The sequence below is a fragment of the Pelobates fuscus genome, chromosome 12 (assembly GCF_036172605.1).
Source record: "Pelobates fuscus isolate aPelFus1 chromosome 12, aPelFus1.pri, whole genome shotgun sequence".
NCBI lineage: Eukaryota > Metazoa > Chordata > Amphibia > Anura > Pelobatidae > Pelobates > Pelobates fuscus.
In genome coordinates, this window is record NC_086328.1 from 73,106,116 (window position 1) to 73,133,285 (window position 27,170).

Below are 27,170 nucleotides of genomic sequence, written 5' to 3' on the forward strand. Positions count from 1 at the left end.
TGGCTAAGAGTCAGCTGATGGTTCTCAACCAATTAGATAAACTCTGCATTACAGGGCTTAGCTCAATGCAGAGAACGTATGGCTACCATGGAGGGGGTGATCTACACCCAGTGGATCCTAGTTAAGTTGCCAAACTGTTGGCAAATGGTTTGACTACTTACATTAGGGAGCACCAGTGAACTCCTGGCTCCGTAACCACTACAGCATGTTGTAGTGTTTCTTTAAACAAATGGTATCAGTCTAAAGATGGAATCCTGAGGTCTATCTTGATTTATACAGTTTATCCAGACAAACATTAAAAAACAAAGCAACAAAAACCAACAGCAAAATTGGTGCAATAAATAGTAATTAACATAACTAGTTTAAATAGTAGACTTAATAGTAGACTAGCAGGCATATTACACGGGATTATACAGCATTTGTTTATTTATAAACATAATTTTATAAAATGTATCACACCATTACATTTTACAGTATGATACAAGGAATAACTGACAAGACATAAATAATCTTAATTTCATTAGTACAAGAACAAAATATATTTTTATTAAGAAAAAATAAAATGTGAATAACAGAGCTGACCAAATACTGATATGACCAACAGTTGAATCATTATCCTTCACCATAGTACATCACATCTTAATTATACCACTGTGGTTTTACCTGCTGAATAACGTCCTGGAATAGTGCTACAGTCAGTTAAATGTCATTACTTTGAAAGATTGTGGTTAAGGATTGGAAGCAAAGAGGCAGATGTGGTTTGTTAGGTGGTAGAGTTATATCACGGTACAAGACTCGCAACAGTCCACATATCCATATAGATTGACATGAGAACACTATCATTTTCTCCTACTTATGCATAATCAATGCATGATCCAGAATCAAGATAGAATATGTAATGGATATAAAATAGTGTGAAACTTGTCTTGTCCACGTAGCTTAGAAGGTGACATTTTCCAAAAGTCTTCTGATGTTACAGTAGAATGCTGTAAAATATATTACCAGTAGTAAACACATTATTTCACCCCTGATCTTCATCTTCTTCTTCAGTTTCATCAAACTGGGGACCCATGACATAGTGTTGTGGGTACACAATACCGCATTCTTCTGCAAATTTTTGCCAACGTGCGTCATCGCTCTCATGGGTAATGTATCTCTGGCCTACCCTTGTCTCCAACTCTCGAAGATCCAGCCAAGTTTGAAAGTCCTTTAATGTGGTAAATAAAGTAGTTTAATAGAAAAACAGTGTAACATTTCATTATTAAAGTAAAACTATAACATATGTTGAAATGCCCATTGAAATAAATGTACACTCTTGCCCGAGCACTGCAGACAACTACCCTAGCCCATTTGTATTCAATTGTTTTCATGCACGGTGTTAGAAACTTCTTAAATTCATGAAAGAAAGTAAATATCTTATGTATGGTTTCTGTAACATACAAACATAGAATGTGACAGCAGATAAGAACCATTCGGCCCATCTAGTCTACCCAATTTTATAAATACTTTCATTAATCCGTGGCCTTATCTTATACCTAGGATAGCCTTATGCCTAAACTCCCTCACTGTTTAACCTGTGCCACTTCAGCTGAAGGCTATTCCCATGCATCCACTAACCTCTCAGTAAAGTAATACTTCCTGAAAATATTTTTAAACAGTACCCCTCTAATTTAAGACTTTTTCTTCTTTAACCCCTTAAGGACTGAGCCAATTGTACAAGTTGTGATCAAAACAAAACAAACAAAACCTGGAATTTGCGCTATATGTCTGTTCAGGCGTAATTCACCTCTTTCATATTATGTGCACCCACATTTATCATATATCAATTTGTTCAGGAGAAACATGGCTTTCATGTTTCACATCAAATATTTGTATATTATACATAATTTAATATGAATAAAATATTTTTTAAAAATGAGAAATTAAGCAATGTTATTTTTTTAATTCTGCATGGCATTTTAACTATGAATGTCACAATACTGTTAGTTGTTACTGCAATAAAGTACACATATTTGTATTCAGCGATGTCTCATGGGTAAAACAGTAACCCCAATGTAGAGGTTTTATGGTGTTTTGGAAAGTTACAGAGTCAAATATAGCACATTTTATTTTTCAGTTTATACACATTGAAATTTGCCAGACTGGTTATGTTGTCTTTGAGACCAAATGGCAGCCCAGGAATGAAAATTACCCCCATGATGGCATACTATTTGCAAAAGTAGACAACCCAAGGTATTACAAATGGGTTATGTCCAGTCTTTTCTAGTAGCCACTTAGTCACAAACACTGGCCAAAGTTAGCGTTCATATTTGTGTGTGAAAAATGCAAAAAACTAAATAAAACGCTAAATTTGGCCAGTGCTTGGCCAGTGCCAACCATGCTGATATTATAGCTGTAATGCAATTTTCAGCCACCATTACGGTGAGATCACTTATCTATTGAGAAGATTTGAACCAATTAGGGATAACTAAGTCAATAGGCAGAAGATGAAGATATGTACAAGTCACATAAGACCACACTAAGCTTAAGATGTTAAAACTATATATTTTATTTTTGCACCCAAAACCACATAAACTCACGGGCATGGCAGTGTATGGAATTCCAATGTGTTGAACATACATTAAGGAAAATAACATATGGACACATATAGGTTATACATGGAATATATGTTATTTTAACCTATATTCCATGTAGAAGGTAGGACTTGTTTTTGGGAGCTCAAGGCTCCATTGTAGATTATAGGGGTTCAAATACCATGCAATAAGTGAATCGCCCCGGCAGATCAGAGGCCTAGTGGACCTCCCTAATTATTAACCTAGTTCCCACACAGTTTATAGATGAGGAAATTATGAAAAAGGCTATTTTAAAAGGACCAGTTTAAGCACCATAACCATATAATCAAAATTAATTTGTCATGGTGTCAGGAGGTCCCTGGTGCTGGCCCACTTTTAAGAATTAAATAATTCACACATGTTTTAACCCCAAAATCTGTGTTTCTGTGCTGAATCTCTCTGCCCCCCGTCCTTCCTTTTGCTAAAAAGCTTCAAAACAAACAATTATGGCTGCCACTGGCTGGCGCTTTCAGCCAATCAGTGGCTGGTCATTCATGTACGTTTATGAAGCTGTTTTAGCTGAGAGCATTAACTGAGCACTCTCAGCTAAACAGCAGCAAACATGAACTCTTTAAACTTCAGTTGTCATGATGTCCAAACTAGTTTCTAGTTTACATTAAGGGAGCCTCTTGTTAAAATTTTTTTTTTTTTTTTTTTTAAAGAAAGTCATTAAGAATGTTGTAATCCAGCACCAAGAATGACTACATTCTAAAGCCATATCCTTTCAAGGTGAGATCGTCAAGTATGATGATCTCTGGTACAAACCAATGCTTCTCAAATGAAAGCATGGTGTACCTATGGCGTATTTACGGCAATTGCCGCAATATGCCATTTCAAAAGAGAAATACCGAGTCCAATGCATCTTTATGGGATGCATCAGTCACATTCAGTAGGGAAGTGCATGGGCAAAAAATTGGGTTCGGAAATTCAGGTAAGTAAAAAAACTTGGCAATTCAGTTTGGTTCGGCACTTCCGAAATCAGAACTTCGGCAATTCGGAACATCTGTAGGGCTCCCTAACCCTACCCTTACCCCTGTCATCATTCACGTAATTTTCCCTCCCTCTCGTTTTGACACTTTTCAGAAATCCAAAGCACTTTGGCATCTCCGAAATTTGGCAATTCGGAAGCATCTGATTGTCCGATTTGCCCGAAATTCATCCGAATTCACATTCGGAAACGAAACGAATTGCACATGTCTAACGTTCAGTATTATTGTGCATGATGAGACTAAACAGGAAGGGTTCCTTTTAAAATAAAATTATCTTAGGGAGGAAAGTGCCCCCAATGGCTGTCTGACAGCAACTCAAGTCATGTTTTTGGCCAAATGGAACGATTGATTTTTTTTCCAGAAATCTGAACAGTAACATTCTAACGTCAAAAATATATTTATTTTACATTTAGAGTATTATTCCTTTAAATAAAATAGAAAATAGTGAGATCTTTATTATCTGTTCAATGTTGCAAGAACCTGTCAGGAAGACAAATATAGAAATACATAGATACGTGCCTGCATCCAGGGATGACTCAATGCTTTGTCAACACTGAACCTTTTTCTGATTTTCACTTGCAGCAAACTGTTGATCAGAGCAATTGCTGAAAACATAAAATAACTTAGATTAATCATATAATCAAATCCATCTTTACTTGAAGAATGCTTTTAATTAATAAATGAATGTGCAGCAAATTAATAATTAAATGTATTTTCCTCATTTTAATATCTAAAGGTAATATGCACAGGAAACAATGCAACATATGCTACACCATAGCTGTAATTATGGTATGCCACAGCTGTACAACCAGCAAATGGTAGGCAGGGAGGTGGAGTAAAACCAGTCGTGGAGGGTCAATTCCTGCTTTACACTATTTCACTTATGTTTTATCAAATGCTGAACAATCATTTTAATATATGTGTTTTACATATACTGTGTGTCTGTGATGCCACAGAATTAAATGAAATTCAAAAGCAAAACCTTACTCTAAACTTATCATCTACCTATTGTTCCTATATCATTTTTGTAATTGTCTCACTTATTGTTAAAGGATCACTATAGTGTCAGGAACACAAACTAGTTTTCCTGACACTATATCATCCTTATGACCCCCCCCACCCCCAGGGTCCCCCTCCCTTGGCTCTGAAGGGGTTAAAACCCCTTCAGTTACTTACCTTAATCCAGCGCCAGGCTCCCTCGGCACTGGTGACCTCTCCTCCCCCGCCGACGTCAGCTCCCAAGTAGAGCGGAATGCGCATTCAAACAGTCCAATGCTTTCCTATGGACATTCTGCACACTGAATGCGATTTTCGCATCCAGCGTTGCAGAAGCACCTCTAGTGGCTGTCAGGAAGACAGTCAATAGAGGCTGGATTAACCCTGCAATGTAAACATAGCAGTTTCTCTGAAGGGTTAAAACCTGGTCGACCTGGCACCCAGACCACTTCATTAAGATGAAGTGGTCTGGGTGACTATAGTGTCCCTTTAAATTTCCCCCCTTTCATAATATTGTAAAAAGGCTGTGGAATAAGTTGGCGCTATATAAATACCAATAATAATAATCATCATCAACAGACCAGAACCAGAAATTATGGCAATAATGGCAGAGTGCAGGGCGGCAGAGGTAAAAATGTAAAAGAATAAAGTATTGCCTTGCTGATCACAGCAAACATATCGGTACACCCGTTTCATGGAGAAACCAAGGTCCAACCGAGCCATGGACATTCCAATGTATATTTAAATTTAAAGGAACACTCTAGTCTGGTGCATTCTGAGTCTCTCCAGCCAATAATAGATCAGTGTTAACTGAGCTGCTGACATGACTCCGCCCCTTTAGCCAATCATTGTCTTCTTATTAACTGTAGCATTTAAAAGCTTTGCTAAGTGTAAAGGATACAAATATTAAAAGGATAGTCATTGCCAGTCAGCTCCTCAGTACATACTAAAAACACATCTAATAAGGAATTTGCTTTGAGAAACGAGGGAGTACAGGTACAGGGTTATGCTGCAGAAAGCTGCAAAACCTTCTTGTTTTTTATTCTAGATAAACGAGCATGAAAATCAGGCCAATATCTATCACTTGAGGTATGATTGGGTATGAATAGAGTGTCCAGTTATCTGCCTTGCAATATTTAGCATGCTGTACAGTCATGTAATGTTTTTGTGGGGAGGGATGCAGGTTACAATATTCAGAACAGAAATACATTTCCCATTCTCATAGGTGGAAATTCCTCTGTTACGTTTGTTCAAGAGTAGTTCTAAACAGTGATAAAATCTTGTGTGGTCGGATAACCTGCCTTTTCCCATCATTCTGGGAAAAGTCCAAACACATAAATGCATCCATTGCTATCCTGTTAAGGTGTAAGGTGGATATTATTCATTGCACACACATAATGGGGACATTTAAATCTGTATCACTGTCTGTGACAGTAACAGATTCTGGTGTGTTATGCCCCATTACAATTTGACAAACAGATTGGGTTTGTTCCTGCCATTGCACACTATTTCACAGCAAAGAACTTCTCACCATCATTTGAAATCTCATTCCATGGGTTCTTTGGGTACATGAAGGCTGCATTTTGGATCTGATCATTAATATCTTCGTCTTCATTGAATGGGAAGGTTCCACTTAGACTGACATAGATAATGACTCCGACCGACCACATGTCAAGAGAACGGTTGTAACCGCTGTTCCGCAGTACTTCAGGGGCTAAGTAAGCAGGAGTCCCAACAACAGACCGACGGAAAGACTTCTCACCAATAATACGAGCAAAACCAAAGTCACAAAGCTTGACCTGTCAGAAGATGGAAATAAAATACATTTTATTTTCATAAAGCTGTATGCTACATCAGGGAGAATCGATGTCCACACTCAAGCAGATGAGTAAAAATTCGAACTTTATTTTGTTTTATAATAAACTTTTAAGTATGGCTTAGTGACAATAACTAGTCCACAGAGGGTGTACAAAGTAGATATTTGTGTATTTTGTGTTGAAAAGAAAACAGATGAGAATAAAAAAGAGAAACCATGAACGTTAGAAAGCATTATAGATGCATTGTAAATAACAACCAAAAGAAACATGTTGATAAACTGAAAAGTAGAATTATTCTGCTTGTCCTTACTTGTGGGAAAGGATCCTCAGTGGCTAGGAGGACATTTTCTGGTTTGAGGTCGCAGTGAACAATATTTTTTGAGTGGAGATGCCGCAGGGCCATTAAAATCTGTACAAAAAAATATGTAATGTTAAATGATATCCATGAGGCCACACCTTTTGCCCCTGGAAATATGAATCTACTAAAAATAAAACCTTTTTAAAGCCCTGCAACTTATAAATAATATAGAATAAACTTCAATTTAGATATTTAGCGAATAAACCACATATCTGCACCTTAAATTACATTTCTTTTTATATTGTGGTTTCACATAGAGAGCACCACCAACTTCAAATCAATAACTTTTTGAGCATAAAATGTTGTGGAAACCGACAAATGTGACTTTGTTTATGTAGCAGAGCTGGATATCTACGTTTGGATTCCCTCTTAGCTGAAAGAAGAGCAATTTAGTTATTATAGCCACTTTCCCCACATCAGACACCACATAATGCTGGGGAGAACAACAATCTTTATTGGAACAGTGCAACCATTATACACAGTCCTCCAGCATGGGTTCTCCAGTCACAATATAGCTGATCCCTCCTTGGCGACTATGCCAAGGGAGGTCACATAGACTAATTAGGTGGCATTCACCACAATGTAGGTGAATTCCAAACATACAGAGTAGTAATATACAATTCATTAAAACAATTAATGCATTCCACGCCATGACTCTACCATCATAAATAAAAGCTCCCTAACTACATTCCTACATACTGGATTCTATAAGTAACACATCGAAAATGGCAAAAAAAATTTTTACACATATTTAACATTGCCAATTAAGTGACTATGTTTTGCAGTTTTGACAAGTGGGTCATACATAGCTTTAAGTTACTGAATGAAAAGCTTACAAGGCTTTGAAAATAGGCTTTTGTTTCGCTTTGTTTTGCTGGTAGAAAAGGTATCTATAATTTATGAAAACGTTTAATACAGTGGTTCTTAAACCCTGGGAAGTGAAACAAATGAATGAGTCCCCGTGTAATGTTAGTGGGTTTTCACTGGTATGGACAGGCTCATCATATTTAATTGGGACTTAGACAACTTCCCAAAATAAGTAATTGACTATAGCAGAATTAACTTCCCAAGTCTTCTTCATACTAGATAACCCTCCTGCTGAGAACGCAAAACACGTTAGGCCAATGTTTAATTTTTTATTTTTTTTACCATATATAATTTGAGTCCCTGACAAAAAAAAAAAGATGAAAAACGAATGCTCTACTAGTATGTCGGTTCTCAGACATGTGCTTATTCCCAGCACTTCACTAGGCTGTGTGCGTTGGTTAATCGCATGATGTGAAACAATGTGTTCACTACTTAATTACACACAAGATAAATAGTAGAACAATGCACACCTGAGTAACAAGGAATCTTGTAATCCTTTCTGGAAGTCGTCCCTTATCACTAGAAAGGATCATCTCTAACATATCGCCATGTAGCTTCTCCATAACCACAAATATACGTTCTGGGGTTTCACACATTGCTTCAAGATCCACCACTCCTTGAAAACGCAGATTCTAAGGGAGAACAGAACAAGTTATACACACTAGAGATCTTTACTACCTGCAAAACATACTGTGTATGACTTTTTTTGCACTCTATTAATCTATGTGTTATATTATATGACCAAGATTCAGTTTAATGATAGACATGTTGTATGATAAGACCTAATAAGCCTATATATAGAAAAAACGTATTTCCTTTCAATCTTGCTACTCCAGTTTATTGTTGTATATTTAGGGATTACCCCCTGCCCCACATCTATTACTTCCAACTTGGTACACTTTTCCTGATATTATTTAGTTAATTTCGTTTCTAGTGAAGTTCTATAAACTGGACAGAAGAAACCATCTGTGTGTTGGCTTTCCCTACAAAGATAATAATAACCTCATCCCATCTCAGTGATGACTATCAGTTTGTTGTCTCTGTGCAGTAGTACTCAGTAAAATGGATTGCATATAATGTTTTATATTACCTGGAGAATCGCCACTTCATTTCTAAGCTGACTCTCTTGTCGACTGGGAAACCTGAGTTTGTCAATAACCTTAATTGCAACATTTCTCCCGGTCTTTCTGTGTTTTCCTGTACAAATAAACATGTTGAAATTTTACCTTAGCTCTGACATTGCTACCACTAACAACATGTTCTCTTTTTATACTGTAACAAGGATTAATTTAAATAAGCCTAGATAGGTATATAGAGAAACACTGCTACAAACCTGGTCAAGCACACATTGTAACTACTGGATCTTGAAATGGGTGAGTGACTTTAAATGGACACTTTAACCACATATTCACTAAAGCTTGCTAACTCACAACAATCTCGAGCAATTAACGATGTCCAGGTTGGACAAAACGAACTAAGTGATAATGGGGAAATGTTCATTTTGCGATATTATTATTATTATTATTATGATATTTATAGAGCGCCGTCAAATTCCGCAGCGCTTTACAATGGGTGGACGAACAGACATGTAGTTGTAACCAGACAAGTTGGACATACAGGAACAGAGGGGTTGAGGGCCCTGCTCAATGAGCTTACATGCTACAGGGAGTGGGGTAAAATGACACAAAAGGCAAGGATAGTATTAGACTAGTGACAGTTGCAGAGGAGGAATCAGTTGGGAGCTATTAACAGTTTAATTTATACGCTTTTATGAAGAAGTGGGTTTTTAAAGGTTTTTTTGAAATTGGAGACTGGGTGAGCATCTAACGGAGGAGGGAAGCGAGTTCCACAGGTGTGAGTATGGACAGAAGATAGACGTAAGTCTTCAGCAGATCGTAAGGGCCTAGACGGGACATAATTGTGTATAAGGGAGGATAGATAGGTGGGAGCAGCATTATGTAGAGATTTGAAAGCAAGAACCAGAATTTTAAATTGAGCTCTATATTTTATAGGAAGCCAATGTAGGGACTGACAGAAGGGTGAGGCATGGGAGGTGTGGGCGGACAGGAAGATGAGCCTCGCCGCCGCATTCATTATGGACTGTAACGGCACAAGTTGGGAGCACGTAAGACCACTGAAAAGCGGATTACAGTAGTCAAGGCGAGAAAAGACAGTGGAATGGACCTTAGTCGCATCTGGCGTTAAGTAGGGGCGGATGCGCGCAATGTTTTTGAGATGGAAATGACAGGATTTGGCAATAGATTGAACATGAGGCTTGAAGGAGAGGTCGGAGTCAAAGAGAACACCTAGGCAGTGAGCCAGCATGGTGGAGCTGATAGTAGCAACGTTGAATTGGAGGGAGACAGACGCAGGAGTAACACTTGAGGGAGGAAAGACCAGCATTTCAGTTTTGGTCAAGTTTAGTTTAAGGAAGTGGGCAGCTATCCAGTTAGAAACAGCAGAGAGGCAGTCAGAGACACTAGTCAAGAGGGACGGGGAGAGATCAGGAGAGGACAGGTAGATTTGCGTGTCATCTGCATAGAAATGATATTGGAAGCCAAAGGAACTAATGAGTTTACCAAGGGAGGCAGTATAGATGGAGAACAGTAGGGGACCAATGACTGAACCTTGGGGGACACCAACAGAGAGGAGTTGGGGAGAAAAAGCAGAGCCAGAGAAAAACACTGACAGAGCACTGGGAGAGGTAGGAGAAGCACCAGGAGAGAGCAATATCTTGTAGACCGATATTGCGGAGGACGAGAAGAAGCTGTTGATGATCAACAGTGTCAAAAGCCGCAGACAGGTCAAGGAGAATTAGGATAGAGTAGTGACCACGAGATTTTGCAGCGAGTAGATCATTGGATACTTTGGTCAGTGAGGTTTCCATAGAGTGCTTAGCGCGGAAACCAGACTGAAGCGGGTCTAGCAGAGAGTTGGACTCGAGGAAGTCTGTCAATCTCGCATACACAATTCTTTCGAGGATCTTGGATACAAAAGGCAGTAGCGAGATAGGACGATAGTTGGATGGGGAGTTAGGGTCAAGATTGGGCTTCTTTAGAATTGGGGTTACAGTTGCATGTTTGAAGGGCGATGGAAATATACCAGAGGAGAGAGAGAGATTGAGAATTTTAGTGAGAGGTGGAGAAAGAGAAGAAGACAGAGTACGGATGAGATGTGAGGGAATTGGATCTAGGGAGCAGGTGGTGGGGCGGGAGGACTGGAGCAGAGCAGAAACCTCTTCCAATGTAGCGGGTGCAAATGAACATAGAACAGCAGAGAGAGTGAAGATATCAGGGTATTCAAGATGGGGACAGAACCTCAGCACCAGGATGAGCTCCAGTTTATATAGATCAATTTTTAAACAGTTTCAACTTAGGGATAACATGTAGTGGTCATGTTTAAAGTTGGTTAAACTTCTTACTAACTAAATACTAGGAGCATTAAAATAATAATAATGCTACTGTTCTACAGACATTTATATTTTTAGATACACATTTTAACACTGAAATATTCCCCAAACCAGAAATTGCGAGAACTGATAAGGGAACTGCACATTTTAAGTCCAAACAGTGGCAGCTGGTGACATTTCAAGTTGGTGGGGTGCCAGAATAGACACATGGATTTGACTCAACTGCTAAATGTTTTTAATCATGAATAGGAATATGTCTATATGGCTCTATTACCTCCAAATATGTGGATGATCTCATAAAAGGAATAAACCATATTGACAGTTTATAATTAATGAGTTAAACAAGTTGGCCATTTTAGGATTACATTAAAATTACAAGTGTAATACAAAATTTAGCCACAAGATGTTGCCAAACGATTACATAAAAAAAAAATTTCACTAGATAGAAATTCTTTAGCAAAATAAAAAAAAAAAAAGATGAGATTTTGGGTTATAAAATATTCTCCTGGGGAGATTCCTCAGGAGAAAATTGTATAACCAAATAAACAAAAAAATGTTTTTAATAAATAAGTGTCCAGCGGCTAGGCTGCTTTAGTCATAACCACCGGCTGTTGTAGTGATGCCTGTTACCATGTGGCTGGGATGCTGGGTTCAGGGCAAGGACTGAGGGGGCTTCTGGTACCTTAATGTAAGGCAGGCACCCAGCGCTTGAAGAGATGCCTGCCTTAGATTCATGTGCAGGGGGAAACTGGGGGACCAAGTGGCAGGCACCGGTGTCTGTGCGGTGACTGCATGTAATCCAGGTGGGGGGAGCGGCAATGTGACCACGTTCCCTTTGGATCTCCAGTAATGGTGGCAGACATGGCTGTAACATGAGGTGCCTGCCGCAGATCAGTCTCTCTGTGCGCGTCCCTATTGTGCTGCCTCACTAAGCTTTTAAGACAAGCACCCGATGTGAGAAGCGGGAGGGAGCCAGCCAGGAAACGCACAGAGGGACAGATAGGGGCAGGCACCTCATGTTACAGCTGTACCTGCCTCCATTATTGGGGACCTAAAAATGTATTTTAGATGCAGCCACTGCCAGCCAGTCCCCAAGGCAGTGTCTGCTATTTCTGGTGGAGGTGAGAGGAGTTGGACATCTGGGGAGAGATGGAGTTGGACACATGGGGAGAGATGGAGCTGTCAAGAGGGAGGGAAGGAGGTAGCAGACACATACCTCACAGTTTAACTGCCCCACTCCACCCCGTGTGGCAACCTACCAATCCTTTCCAGGCTAGTAGGCTGGCCTGTCTACTAAGGGCTACTGTTGTCCGACCTATTGGGCACCCTAATGAACTCCATTAGAAAACATGCAACAGAGGGTTGTAGTCAATGGAGTATATTCGAAGATTGGGCTTGTCACCAGTGGGGTACCTCAGGGATCTGTACTTGGACCCATTCTCTTTAATATTTTTATTAGTGATATTGCAGAAGGTCTTGATGGTAAAGTATGTCTTTTTGCTGATGATACTAAGATATGTATGTGAAGGATTTTCCATGTACTTGCCTGTGGGCCCTCAGTTAAACCCTCTCCCTGCTGTTTAAATACCTGTATCTGTTCGGTTTAAAATGTATAAAAGAAATGTCTGTGTGCAGTAGCGTACACACAACCCATGGGGCCCCGGTGCGAAAACTGATCTGTGCGACCCGTGCGACCGCGGTATGTACGCCAGTGCATGCATAAACACATACACTTAAAGGACCACTACAGACACCCAGATCAAATCAGCTCAATGAAGTGGTCTGGGTGCCAGGTCTCTCTAGTTTTAACCCTGCAGCTGAAAACAGCAGTTTCAGAGAAACTGCTATGTTTCACTGAGGGTTAATCCATCTCTAGTGGCTGTCTCATTGACAGCCGCTAGAGGATTTTCTGCGATTCTCACTGTGAAAATCACAGTGAGAAGACGCTGAACGTCCATAGGAAAGCATTGAGTAATGCTTTCCTATATGGGCGGTTTGAATGCGCGCGTGGCTCTTGCCACGCATGTGCATTCGGAGCTGAGAGGCGGATCGGGACGGAGAGATCCCCAGCGCCAAGGGAGCCCGGCGCTGGAGAAAGGTAAGTGCTTTAGACACACACACACACACACACTCTCATGAACAGACGCACACACTCAGTGACAGACGCACACAAACATACTCAGTAACAGACACACACACTAACACTAACACACTCTAAAACTAACACAATCACTCACACTAACACACTCACTAACACACACACTAACACACACTCACTCACTAACACACTCACTCACTAACACACTCACTCACTCACTAACACACACACAAACTAACACTAACACACACTAACACACTCACTAACACTACACACTCACTAACACTAACACACTCACTAACACTCACACACTCACTAACACAATCACTCACACTAACACACTCACACTAACACACTCACACTAACACACTCACACTAACACACTCACACACTCACACTCACACACTCACACTAACACACTCACACTAACACACTCACACTACCACACTCACACTACCACACTCACACTACCACTAACACACTACCACTAACACACTACCACTAACACACTCACTAACACACTCTCTCACTAACACACACTAACACAAACTAACACTAACACACTCACTAACACTAACACACTCACATTAACACACTCACTAACACACACACTCACTCACTAACACACACTCACTAACACACTCACATTAACACACTCACTAACACTAACACACTCACTAACACACTCACTAACACTAACACACTCACATTAACACACTCACTAACACACACACTCACTCACTCACTAACACTCACACACTCACTAACACACTCACTAACACACTCACTAACACACTCACTAACACTAACACACTCACTTTAACACACTCACTAACACTCACTAACACTCTCACTAACACACTCACTAACACACTCACTAACACTAACACACACACACTCACTAACACACTCACTAACACTAACACACTAACACACCCACTGAACACACACACACGTTTTTTCTGTTTTTTTTTTTTTATTTAATCCCCCCAGCCTTACCTGTGTGAGAGCTGGGGGGATTCCCTGGGGTCCAGTGGTGTTGCTGGTCACCCGGCTGGCACGCGCGCGAGGGAGCACTGTCCCCTGGGTGCTCCCTCTTCAGCTCCCTCGCGCGCCGCGTACTGATACCGGAGCCGGAAGATGACGTCAGCTGAAGAGGGAGCACCCAGGGGACAGTGCTCCCTCGCGCGCCCGCCAGCCGGGTGACAGCAGGGCCAGCCTCGGGGGGCCCGGAGGTGGCCGGCTCCTGGGCCCCCCAGCAGAAGAGGCTGGCCCTGTGGGTACATACCGGGTCGCAGGGGCGGCCGGGCCCCCTGGTGGGCCGGGCCCGGTCGCAGCCGCGACCCCTGCGACCCTGGTATGTACGCCACTGTCTGTGTGTTATGTGTAAAAGGTGACTTTATGTATTTTAAAGTGTTTTATGTCTTTTTGCAACCATGTGCTCAATGGAGTCGGCCTCTAGCCCTGGATAATTGGATTACTTTCCCCTTTGTCTCCAGGATAGAGGCCTCTGTAAAACCTGTTTAAACCAGATTGCCATGCTGCCAGTAAGGGACAAAATATACTTTTACTAACTTTTGAACCCCTGGTCTGATTCATGCCACTTTTTAATATGTTGTTCCCCTGAATGGATTGATTGTGAATATGTAATTTTTATGTGAATGTGATGTATGGTTTTAGAGTTATGAATGGTAGGTAAAAAGTATGTTAAACTGTAAATGTTCTGGCCAGCAGATAATTGAGCTATGTATATTGCTAAAACTCAATTATCTAGCCTGGCCCAGAGGAGGAGTTTTGTGTTGCATAAATTGTGAGTTCTGTGTGCCAGTAAATCAGTCTTGTTCCAGCATTAAGCTTTGGCTCATGTGTGGATTATTTGGCGAGACCAGCAAGTTATTACTCTGTGGATTACTTGGTGATTTTATTTTATGGGAAGAAGGGAATGCTTGACGGAATAACGGATTGTACCGTTACAATGTAACAGGGTTGATGTTCCAGGAGGGATAAGCCAAATGGCAAATAATTTAAGTAAACTAGAAAAATGGTCAGAGTTGTGGCAACTGACATTTAATGTGGATAAGTGCAAGATAATGCATCTTGGACGTAAAAACCCGAGGGCAGAGTACAGAATATTTGATAGAGTCCTAACCTCAACATCTAAGGAAAGGGATTTAGGGGTGATTATTTCTGATGACTTAAAGGTAGGCAGACAATGTAATAGAGCAGCAGGAAATGCTAGCAGAATGCTTGGTTGTATAGGGAGAGGCATTAGCAGTAGAAAGAGGGAAGTGCTCATGCCATTGTACAGAACACTAGTGAGACCTCACTTGGAGTACTGTACACAGTACTGGAGACCGTATCTTCAGAAGGATATTGATACCTTAGAGAGAGTTCAGAGAAGGGCTACTAAACTGTAGGCATGTGCATGGGGAAAATTTTCGGTTCGTTCGGCATTCCGAAATTTGGGACTTCGGCAATTCGGCACGTCAAGACTTCGGCACTTCAGAACTTCGTCAATCGGAACTTGAGCGGCGGGTGGGGGCCTTAAATTGGAATGGGGGGAGGGACCTATTTATCACCCCCCTGGCCCCCACCCCTGAGCGGCGGGTGGGGGCCCTAAATTGGAATAAGGGGGGGGAACCTAATGTTCTCCCCCCCGGCCCCCACCCCTGAGCGGTGGGTGGGGGGCTCTAAATACTAATAAGGGGGGGGGGACCTAATGTCCTCCCCCCTGGCCCCCACCCCTGAGCGGCGGGTGGGGGGCTCTAAATACTAATAAGGGGGGGGACCTAATGTCCTCCCCCTGGCCCCCACCCCTGAGCGGCGGGTGGGGGCCCTAAATACTAATAAGGTAGGGGGACCTAATGTCCTTTTCCTGGCCCCCACACCTGAGCGGCGGGTGGGGGCCCTAAATACTAATAAGGGGGGGACCTAATGTCCTCCCCTCTGGCCCCCACCCCTGAGCGGCGGGTGGGGGCCCTAAATACTAAAAAGGGGGGGAACCTAAGGACCTCCACCCTGGCCCCCACCCCTGAGCGGTGGGTGGGGGCCCTAAATACTACTAAGGGGGGGGACCTAATGTCCTCCCCCCTGGCCCCCACCCCTGAGCGGCGGGTGGGGGCCCTAAATATCAATAGGAGGGGGACCTATTGTCCTCCCCCCGGCCCCCATCCCTGAGTGGCGGGTGGGGGCCCTAAAAAAAAAGTCCCCCCCCCAGGTGACTAGGGGTCCCCAAACCCCTAGTCACCCCCTCCCCCCCAAAATAGTATCCCCCTACCTACCCCCCTCACCCTAAAAATAATGAGGGGGAACCTTTAACTAAGAACCTGTAAAGAAAAAAAAAATAACTTACCATTCAATGTTTAATTTGACTCATAACTCATAACTCTGAGGGAGTTATGAGTCAAATTACACAGCGTGGGAAAATCCCAAAGAACTTTCCCACGCTGTGTAAAATGACACAGAGCACTCTGGTTGGTGGATTTCAAACCAACCAATCAGAGTGCTGTGACAGGTAAATGTAGAGACTTACCTGTCAGTCTCTTCATTTACCCGTCAGAGCACTCTGATTGGATGGCTTAAATGCACCAATCATAGTGCTCTGAGCCTAATTGCAGGGTGGGGCAAGGCTTCATATGCCTTCCCCCACCCTGTAGAGCTCAGTCTGCGCGGAGCCCTCCATGGGTGAAGATGGATTATTTTTTTTTTAGAAGAAAGAAAACATCAAATGGTAAGTTTTGTTTTATTTTCTACAGGTACTTAGTTAAAGGTCCCCCCCTCATTATTTTTAGGGTGAGGGGGGTAGGTAGGGGGTTCATATTTCTTTTTGGGGGGGGAGGGGGTGATTAGGGGTTTGGGGACCCCTAGTCACCTGGGAGGGGGGGTGTTAACCTAGTGTTAACCTAGTAGTGCTTCAACTGTTGTGAGACAAGGAAATGTTCCTTGTTATAACTGTGTCTCTTGTCACTCTATGACCCGGGGGGATGTTATCTATCACCCACATAGTTGTAAAAAGTATCTAATTAGACAACATTTGACTTGCAATTCTGACTTTGTTGTTTATGCATTGAAATGCCCTTGTGGCCTTCTATATGTTCGGCAAACTAGTCAGAAATTTAAGATGAGATTTTCTAAACACAAGTCTACAATTCGGACTGGATTGACTGACATGCCCATTCCGGCACATTTTGTAGAGGCTAGACATGGTGTCTCTCAACGTAGATTCCAGATCTTGGAACAAGTTATGGAATCACCTAGGAGGGGAGACAGGAATAGGAGACTTCTATTACGTGAGGCTTATTGGATACGGGAAATTGACACATTACATCCAAGGGGCTTGAATTATGAATATGACTTATCTATGCTCATCTAAGGAATGATTGTTTTATCTTATTTTGTTTTGAATTGAATTTTCTTGTTTTACAGGATATTTTAGATATTTGGTGCTGGTCTCTTTGACACTCATTTTTCTCTGTTACATGGCATGATACCTTGGTTCCCTCGGGGACTACTAAAATGTGGACACAAATTGTTCTCTCCTTTGCACTGTTATATGTTTAATAGTATAAGTATACACCTTTAATAAAAGTATTTAATTATGGTGTTATCGTGTTTTAGGGTTATACACTGTGATCACTTTATTATATTATCTAGACTATTTGGTCACTTTCTTAATTTTCTTTATGATTTGTGGCACTTGCACTTTATTATTATTGCTTGCACTTTACTTAAGCACACACACAGTATGCTAGTGATCTTAATCGAACTCTAGCATTTAGTATTTGAGAGCTCTATATTTGTATATTAGATACTTTTTCTGTCCTTGTCTTCTCCATATTTAGTATTGATATATACTTCTTGCATGTACAGATCATTTTTTTAATATATATTTTGTGTTTCATGTTGGAAATAATTTTCCTTCTATTTCTCTTTCTTTGTATTTTGCTAGGATAAGCGTTAGATTGTTAAACTTATATTTTTTAGTCCTTAGTGGCTCCTTTTGTACCTATGAGGAGGAGCATTTTTTTTTTAATTTTTTGTATTTTTTTGTATTTATTTATTTTATTTTTTTGTATTTATTTTTCTATTTTTTATTTATTAGTTTATTATTCTTTTATTTTTATTTATATTTTTATTTATTATTATTTTTTTACTTTTTTTTACTATTATTATTATTATTATTTTTTTACTATTATTTATTTACTATTATTATTTTTATTATTTATTTATTTTATTTTTTGTTCTTTTTTTCCCTCCTTTTGGTTGGAGTGATTTAGTATTTATATTGAATCTGCTATGCTTAATTTGTCTTTTAAATTTGACATTGGCATGATTAACCATTATGTGTTTGGTTTATTATATCCTTGTTCATGATGTGCATTATAGATTTTGACCTTAACCTATGGTCTGCGGTAGATTCGTGTGTTTGATCACACGGACGCTCTGGGGAAATACATTATGTAGTACTTCTGCGCTCTGTGCCTTGTGGCACATTGCGCATGCTCCACTATGTTGTCTGTACGATCGAGCACAGAACCATGCTATTTTGGTCCTTATGCCGATCTGTCTTTGGGAGGTTGCTTCGTTTGCGTTCCAGTGACGTCACATGCGGTTCACACACCCGGAAGTGAGCCGCGTTCGGACAGCAGTGGGGATATCTATTATGTATTTATTTTTTGTTATGTTTTATTTATTTATTCTGTTATCCTCTCTCCTCTATTTGGGCACTTATAGGTAAGCTATTCATTTAAACATTTGATTATAAATGATGATCTTGTATGTTGCAATGGGATGTTTATGTATATACATTCTAGACTATTCCTAGCAATTGAACAATTGTATAGTAATTTATGTTTTTTAATTTAGTGATTGATGTATTATTGTTTGTTAAATTTGATATAATGAATATACTATAAAATTTGAAACTTGTTTGTTTTGCAATATTATTTTTTGTATCAATTAACAACTCCTGTTAATTAGTTAATTGAATTATGAACTAATTTCCTGTTTGTCATTTTTTGCTATACAAGCACATTTTTCACCATGTGGTGTCAGCTTGAAAAAGACCTTTATGGTCGAAACGTTGCGTTGCATTTTGTTGCAATAAAACTGCCTGCGGCTTGAATTCGGAGTGCCTGTGATTCTTTCTTCTTTAATAATTATATAGGCCTCTTCCGAATTAACAATATTCCAATATATATTTATTTATTTATAAAATATTTTACCATGAATGATACATTGAGATTTCTCTCGTTTTCAAGTATGTAAAACCAAACTGACTCCACAAAGTAAATTACATACCTCCAAAAACAATTCCAAATTGTCCTGATCCCAGAACATCGTCTGGGAAGATCTGGTACATGTGACTGATGTCCTACAAGAAAACAAATATGCAATACAATAATTATTTTGTAAAGTACATGTGGAATATTAAAGGTCCTCAGCACCTGAGGGGGCCAGAGTTTGAGATTCCTGTTTAAGAACGTACAAGTAAACCCCTCAATGTCAATGTTAAATAGCAACCCAGATAAACGTTGTGCATTTTTTGTTCTGATTCCTCTTGCTATAGTGATATCAGAGACACAACCAATAAGAACTCTCATATAGCGGATGGATTTTAGTTTAAGAAACCAAGCCTTGTACTTTGTAAACATGTACTTTACAGTTTTCTTAGAAAATCCAAAACATAGGGAGAATAGAAAAAAAAAGGAAAGAAACAGGAAAAAAAAAAAAAAAGTTTATTTCTTCATGCACAGATTGGGCGTTTGGTGCATAGACATTTATTTCCTTTATGTAACACTGATGTGGTTTATTATGTAACTGTTCGAAATGTGGTAGAACTTAAATAAAAAAAAAATGAATCTGCCTATGGGCAATTATGTCACTAGCTAGCACCACGCAAGAATTAACAAGCATCCAGCCAGAGGTTTGTGCCAACTGGATGGTTCCTATGCTTTTTGGTGTACCCTCCTAGAGAAATGTAAAAGCCTTCCTCATTTCTGTTAAAACAAAGGTGAACATTCAATATGTATTTTGCTTAAATTTAGCATTTCACTGTACGGGGTCCACATGGCAAGTTGATATGGAATAAAAAAAAGTACTACTTACTAAATTCTGCAGTGTTTCAGGTTTTGTGCCTAAATGGGAGGGGAAAAAAAACACATCAAAAAAGGACCTCCAAGGTTGGTATTCTCTGAGATATTACCTGTGCCACGCGCTACAGTGGAAAGGCAGCGGGAGATTAGAGAGGTCAATGTGGTCAAGAGGTCAAGACTTGGTGCAGGAAGGAGGGTTTGGGGTTTTTAGAGCACTGGGCCAACTTTGCGATTGGGTACAACCTTTATAGTAGTGATGGATTGCACCTAAACAGGAGAGGGTTTGCAGTGCTGGGGTATAGGATGGCTAGACGGTTGGAGGAAATTTTAAACTAGTAGTGGGGGGGAGGGTCATAGCAATCTACAAAATGGAGATAGGATAGAAAGGAGATGGGCTTTAGCACAGTATAAGGGGGGTGGAGACGGGGGGAGGGGCAAGCTCAGAACAGAGAAGCCATGTAATGTTGATAATTCACAAAAAGTACAAGTGACTCATGATATTAAATGTATGCTTACTAATGCAACTAGAGGCATTAGGGGGTAACTAGAGGCAGTAGCAGTAGCATGCACTAAACAATATGATATAATAGGCATAACAGAAACATGATGGGATGAGACACATGACTGGGCAGTTAACTTAAATGGGTACATGTTATTTAGGAAGGATAGGAAAAACAAGAAGGGTGGTGGGGTATGTTTGTATGTCAACCATGATTTAAAGCCAAATCTTAAGCAAGTGGAATGTGATGAGGAAAATGTGGAAGCTTTATGGGTAAATATCTGCTTGGGGGGAAAAGAAGGGAAACCAACTATTGGTTGGGATATGTTATAAACCACCTAATGTTAATATTGACGAGGAACAACCGCTGTTTGAGCAAATGGAGAAAGCTGCAAATCTGGGTAACACTTTAATTATTGGAGATTTTAATTACCCGGACATAAATTGGGACAGAGGGACTAGTAGCTCAGCAAAGGGAATTACGTTTTTAAACTTGTTAAATGACACCTTCATGTCACAACTTGTACAAGCACCTACTAGAATAGACGCTTGTCTGGACCTGGTTTTAACAAACAACGTTGATCTTTTGACCAACATTCAAGTAGGTGAGCACTTGGGAAATAGTGATCACAATATAGTGTCCTTTGAAATAAACTCAAAAAAACAAAAGCACATGGGGTATACTACAACATATAATTTTAAAAAAGCCAATTTCATTAAGTTAAGGGCAGCTTTACAATATATAATATAATAATCAGAACCATGTTAATGTGCAACACAGGTGCAGGAGTGGTGTTACACATGCCAAACGACATATGGCACCATTGATATTTTCTACCAGCTATGGTCACGTGTTCCTGATTAAAAAAACAACGGTCATAAGAATGATATGTAAAAGATATGTAATATTTTCCTCTCATCTTCTTTTTGTTGTTTGAAAGACTTTTGAAAGATTTTTTTTGAACTGCTGTGTTAGTTCTTGATATATTTATTTATGACTTGTACTATTCGCATCACTATATAGAGTTTGATAAGTATTCTGGGGGATTGCTAGTTTTAATGCTTTCTGTTTTCTTCTGAGATGCACCTACAGTTGCAGTTATATTAAAGCTATTTTTTGTTTTCAGTAAACTACGACTCACTTTGGTGAAATGTAATACGACCAAGGGTGTATTAGTAAGGGGCTGTTCCCCCAGGCCCAAGTTATGTTGCTTTCATTTTGGAATAACAGATATAATGAGAGCTTGGCTGAAACTCATTTTCTTGCCTGCAATAAGGCCAGTCTGATTACATGGGTGTTAAATATATATGTATCACAATCCAACAATGCTTTATAAAAATGCTTTGAATTTCCAGTTGATTTCCATGTAGAACCCCATGACCCTGTGGCTGCAAATTAAAAATGCATGTTTGCGGCCATTTCCCCTACCGCAGGTGATGTGGTCCACAAGGAAAATCATACAGGCTGACAGAGTCCAAGCATTGTCGACAATTTCTCACTTACTACAGGTCTGGTCAACAAAAGCCCCTCCACTTCTTCGTTCTACCATGAATCTACAACACCTCCCTGGTTGCTTCAGGGAAAAAAAGGTTTACTTTTCAAAGAGCAAAGAATTGAGCAGTTACGGGTCATTGTCTATACATCAAAACTACTTTATTAAGATGGAGATGTTTCAGTACTTAAAGTGTCCCACACCTCCCAACAGTATGTTGCATGGAATAGGGATGACTTGAGTCATAATGGGTAGGCTTGTCTGGCAAGTCGGCAGACCAGGCCACTGAAGGGGAATATCAGCTTGATATGAAGAATGCCAGGTTGACAGACAACCTCCAGACTGGCCCCATGTGCTCTCTACATGGTTTTAGTGTTCACTGCTGAGCCAAATGTGTCTATTGACTCACTCACTTTATGCGGGATGCCAGGAAATTACCAAAAGCGGGACATTTTGGAGACCTAATGTATCTGATGTTCAGTATGTTCCTATTCTATTGTAAACATGTTACGGTGCTGTTGATATATGGGTGGAAAATTATTTTGTATTTTAAATCAGATGATTACCAAAATGCTTACAAAATGATGTCTCCCAATATTAACAAAATAAATTGGATAGGTTCATGACAGTTCAACTATTTTTTCAATGTGACAAGATTTATTTATTGAAACAATATTTTTAAAGATTCCTCTTCTTTTCAGGTATGTATTGGAGAGCCTCTACATATACAATGATGTATCAGCATTAGGCCAGCAAAAGACCTGTCTTACAATTTTATCAGAAAATGCTTATTTTACCATGTTTATTTTAACAGTTTTAAACCATATGTTATGTTTTATACATTCTTACACTAGCCTAGTCTCCCATTGAGACTATTTCTACATTTAAAGAACAGGAAAACAGGAACAGGAAAACATAATCATGGTATAAAGTGTAAGGAAAACAATCAATAAAATCAAAGAGTTCTAATACATTAATAGACCTGTGTGCAATGCATGGGAAAGCGAGCATCAATGCCAGATCAAGTGACTTATACTAGATGTAGCACTCAATAACTTCTTTCCTGGAATGAATTGTAATTACTGCAAAAATTGAAAAAGTAAGATGGCACCTCACCTGTACCAACAGTATTCTTCGATGTGGGGTTCTCATTCATGCCAAGCCACAGAGCTTGCCGAACCATTTTATACCACACATCCCCTGAGTTATGCCCAGTTTCTTCGGAAGAACGCCTTTCCCCCACATAATATACTAAGGTGTCCGTTAACAACTCAAAGCAGTGAGGCACATCTTCATTTGATTGGAGTCCATTAGCTTTCTTATCAAAAGCCTCAATATGGAGAATATCAGAGAGAGGCAATTCCTGGAATAATAAGTAGTAACATTTAAAGCTGGGTGAAGGTATAATACAAATAGTACTATAGACATGATGTAGAGCCTTTGAGCCTAAAACAAAGCAAATTGTAAATAAGCTAGTGCCCCGCAAAACAGTAAAAAAAATAAAATATGGCATAGACACTTAAAAAAAACTATAACGTTTTAAAAACAAAAATTGGAAAAAAAATTAAACTTATGAGGCTCCTATAATACAAACCTAGCACACTAGAAAATTGGTGTCTAACTATATTTATATATATATATATATATATATAAACATATAAATAACTGATTCAGTGGCACTAAATGTACTGTTAAATTAGATACAAAGTTTATTTAAAAAGTAACCAATAAAACTACAGCATGTATAATCCAGCAACACACTGTAAGGTAAATCAAAGTAACAAGATAAAGGCGCCTCATAGAGGTATAGATATTTGCAATTATTTAGAATAGAGAGTCTATAACAACTGTAAGAGATCCTAGTATACATGTCCACCAGTTGGAGTCTGCAAAAAAGCATATAGACTTTACTAATAGATGCAGAGGCCATACTGAAGATTAAAAAATAAGCAAGAAATAAATGCCCAGAAAACGTGCAGTTATTGCATAAAACAGGTACATTCAACATATCCCCAGATAGCTTAGATCTGAGCGCACATTATGACTGAATGGCGCTCAGATCACATACATACAGTTCAATTGTCATGGAGCCAAAGTCTTTCACATAGTCTTTCGTTATACGAATGGGCTCCATGGCATAGCTATCTGGGGTAACACTGCTCACATAGGGAAAGTACAGAATGACCCGGCTTTCGGGTCTTTGCAGGGGAAAATCAAGCATTTCAACATTGGACCATAGTCACAGGGCAGGAGGCTGGCAATCAGTCTTCTCCAATGCCCAGTGGCGAGGCTGGTTCCGCCACATATACACTGTCAGTAAAACTCACAGCAATCTGTGATATAAACTAGGGGGGGGGAGGGTGAAATCAAAGGGAGAGCAAACCGAATAGGTATCTCCAGGAAATGTACTTCCACAGTGTTTTTAATCCCAGTACCCATACATCTACCAATATGTTTGATAAAAAAAAAAAAAAAAAAAGATTTCCAAGATTCCCAAGAACCCAATATTGTTGCACGCTAGGTGCTTGGGTTTGGATTTTGAGGATTTAAAACCATGGTTTGTCAATACACCAAAGGACTGAACCCAGACCTTCCTAAGCCCAATACCTACTACAGTAAGCAACAGTATAGTGGTTTGTAACCTTTTTTGGAGAGGTAATAAAATTATGTATATTACATTCGATAGATAACCCATTTTTCATTTGTAAAACAAGTTCAATAAGCCATTTTTCCCAATATATTGTGACAGATACTAAAATAAATTCTGCAAAACACAAACACAGTACTTTTCTTAGTGCAAAAGGGGTTTTGACTGCACTGGGGAAAGTCTTTCAACGACAGTAACCACTATTTCTACAACTAATAATACTGCTGCTACTCCTCATCCTTTTGGGGACCAAATACATTAGTTTGGTTATTTATTGGTTATAAGTTTAGATCCAGGGGTTAAGAATCACTGCTGTAGTGGTTATGGTGCTTTGATTGTCCTCATTTATGCCCAATATTTTACCTCAATGTTCTATTTATCTGAAGCAGTGGTAGCATGGACTACTTTGCAATGGATCATAAGTAAATGTGGGTATGTAAAATAAACCGAATAACCAAAACATCACCACATGCTAAAGAAAATACAAGTTCTATAGTATAATACAGTCAGTTAATTTCTTGATCTATTTTTTATTTTATTTTTTTAACAGCAACAATATTCCACAATGATTTCTTTAATATTATTTTATTAAACATATTTCAAAACAGATGAGATTAAGGCAGAATGTCTTAATTGTGACTAACAGTGCATTTTGCTCTCCCTCTCTTCCTTTTCATGGATTTTTTTCTATATTTAGGAGCCAACACTGTCTGTATATATTTGAAATGGAGCATTTCTTTTTTATGAACTATAAACAAAGAGAAATCAATCATGTTCTGTTATTCTGATACAAGAGAAGCAGAGATTTTGCTCCATCTGAAATAAAACAACTGTCTCTTTTTCCGTGAGCTTTCAGATATGTCAAGTGTGACCGGTGTATGCACTGTCACGTGTAAAGTAAAGTATATCGTTTTACTTGCTGCATGTATTACAAAGGTCCAGCTCTTCCAGGGTTAATCACTAAAGTGTGAGCGCTGGAAATTGAAATTTAAAAAGCCAAAATAGCTGAACTGAAAACATGGTAGAATTCCGAGAATTCTCTGATTCGACTAATCTGGCCTGAAATTCAGTTTGTACGTCTAACATGCAATGCAGATGTTTGACAATATTTGTATGATGTTGAGTGGATATGTTTCTTGGGAAACATAGTGCATGGATATCTACAATGCTAATGCAAGCCATTACATCTAGGTTAGAGAGCTCTGCAATTACTTGAAGTATGTCTTTTAGGACAGTAGGAGGTACTCTAAGGCCTATACAGTCACTACAGGCACCTGTATGCATCTGATACTGCGTACAAGGCATGACATAACAAAACAATGGGTAAAAGATTCCATTTAGATAGTCATGCATCCTTTCCCCATACGATATCACGCAATGGTTTCTACTCATGACATTTATTCTTTAAACAACTTAACTGGAATGCTGACTCACTTTGTGATGACAGCGCAGTCGTTATGTTAAGATCCACTATTGTTGTTTATATTTAGCAAACGCCTAGACTCTAGAAGGGCTTACCGAACAGAGCTAAAGGTCTGAGTTAAATAAATACCAGGAAAAAGAATTACAACACAAAATACAGAAAAACAACAAAACATGAAACCTGGCATTTTCATGAAACATAAAACAAATCTATATATATTAACTTGTGAAGTATATGTAGCAATATGTACACAGCAACTTATGCAAGATGTACATCCACCACAGCAAATGATGCAAGATGTAGAACATGGTCAGACTCTGAAGACTTGTGGAGAACTAGCGCTGGTAAATCTTACCTTATAAAACTTTCCACCAGTGTCATTGTGGAACAAAGTGATGCACTTGCTATCCAGTTGCCAATAATGCTTCTTTCTCTGTGAAAACAAACATATTTTGCTTCAGGATATAACACATTACAGTTGACCTATACTCAATCTGAGGCCACAACACAAACAGCGAGTTAATATATAACTAAACTACAACTTATTGCAAATTAAAATCTGAAAGGAAATATTGAGGATAAAAAGCCAAGCTTGGATGATAACAGAGTTGGAGAATGTTTCCAAACGTTGTGCCAACATTTTGCTACTAAATTCACCATGGCATCACCTGTATGTATATTTGCTACCAGTCTGACAACCTACCTGTGGTCTTCTGTGTGCTGGCCACGTCTTCCACTGAGAGCTTGAAGCTCTTGCACAGAGCTTCCATTCTCTATCCTACTGTGCAGGGCCAGTTCATTGTCTGAGAGTGTCAGCTGATCACTCTTGGCACTGCTGTATCCTGCTCCCATACAGTGAGGGGAAAAA

General features: G+C 39.4%; 1 protein-coding gene across 1 annotated transcript in view; it reads right to left on the minus strand.

The window, feature by feature from the left end:
- Positions 1-410: 410 nt before the first annotated feature.
- The window catches only part of LOC134578343 (serine/threonine-protein kinase D3-like), an 86,900-nt gene continuing 60,140 nt past the window's right edge, over positions 411-27,170 (minus strand). Inside the window, exons 9-18 of the mRNA XM_063437329.1 lie at positions 26,658-26,735; positions 23,349-23,595; positions 20,254-20,282; positions 19,447-19,519; positions 8,730-8,836; positions 8,110-8,271; positions 6,725-6,823; positions 6,129-6,396; positions 4,121-4,206; positions 411-1,207 (exon numbers count right to left, since the gene is read on the minus strand). Coding sequence (XP_063293399.1) covers positions 1,022-1,207; positions 4,121-4,206; positions 6,129-6,396; positions 6,725-6,823; positions 8,110-8,271; positions 8,730-8,836; positions 19,447-19,519; positions 20,254-20,282; positions 23,349-23,595; positions 26,658-26,735 — 1,335 coding nt within the window. The 3' untranslated portion in view covers positions 411-1,021. The remainder of the gene's footprint in view (positions 1,208-4,120; positions 4,207-6,128; positions 6,397-6,724; positions 6,824-8,109; positions 8,272-8,729; positions 8,837-19,446; positions 19,520-20,253; positions 20,283-23,348; positions 23,596-26,657; positions 26,736-27,170) is intronic.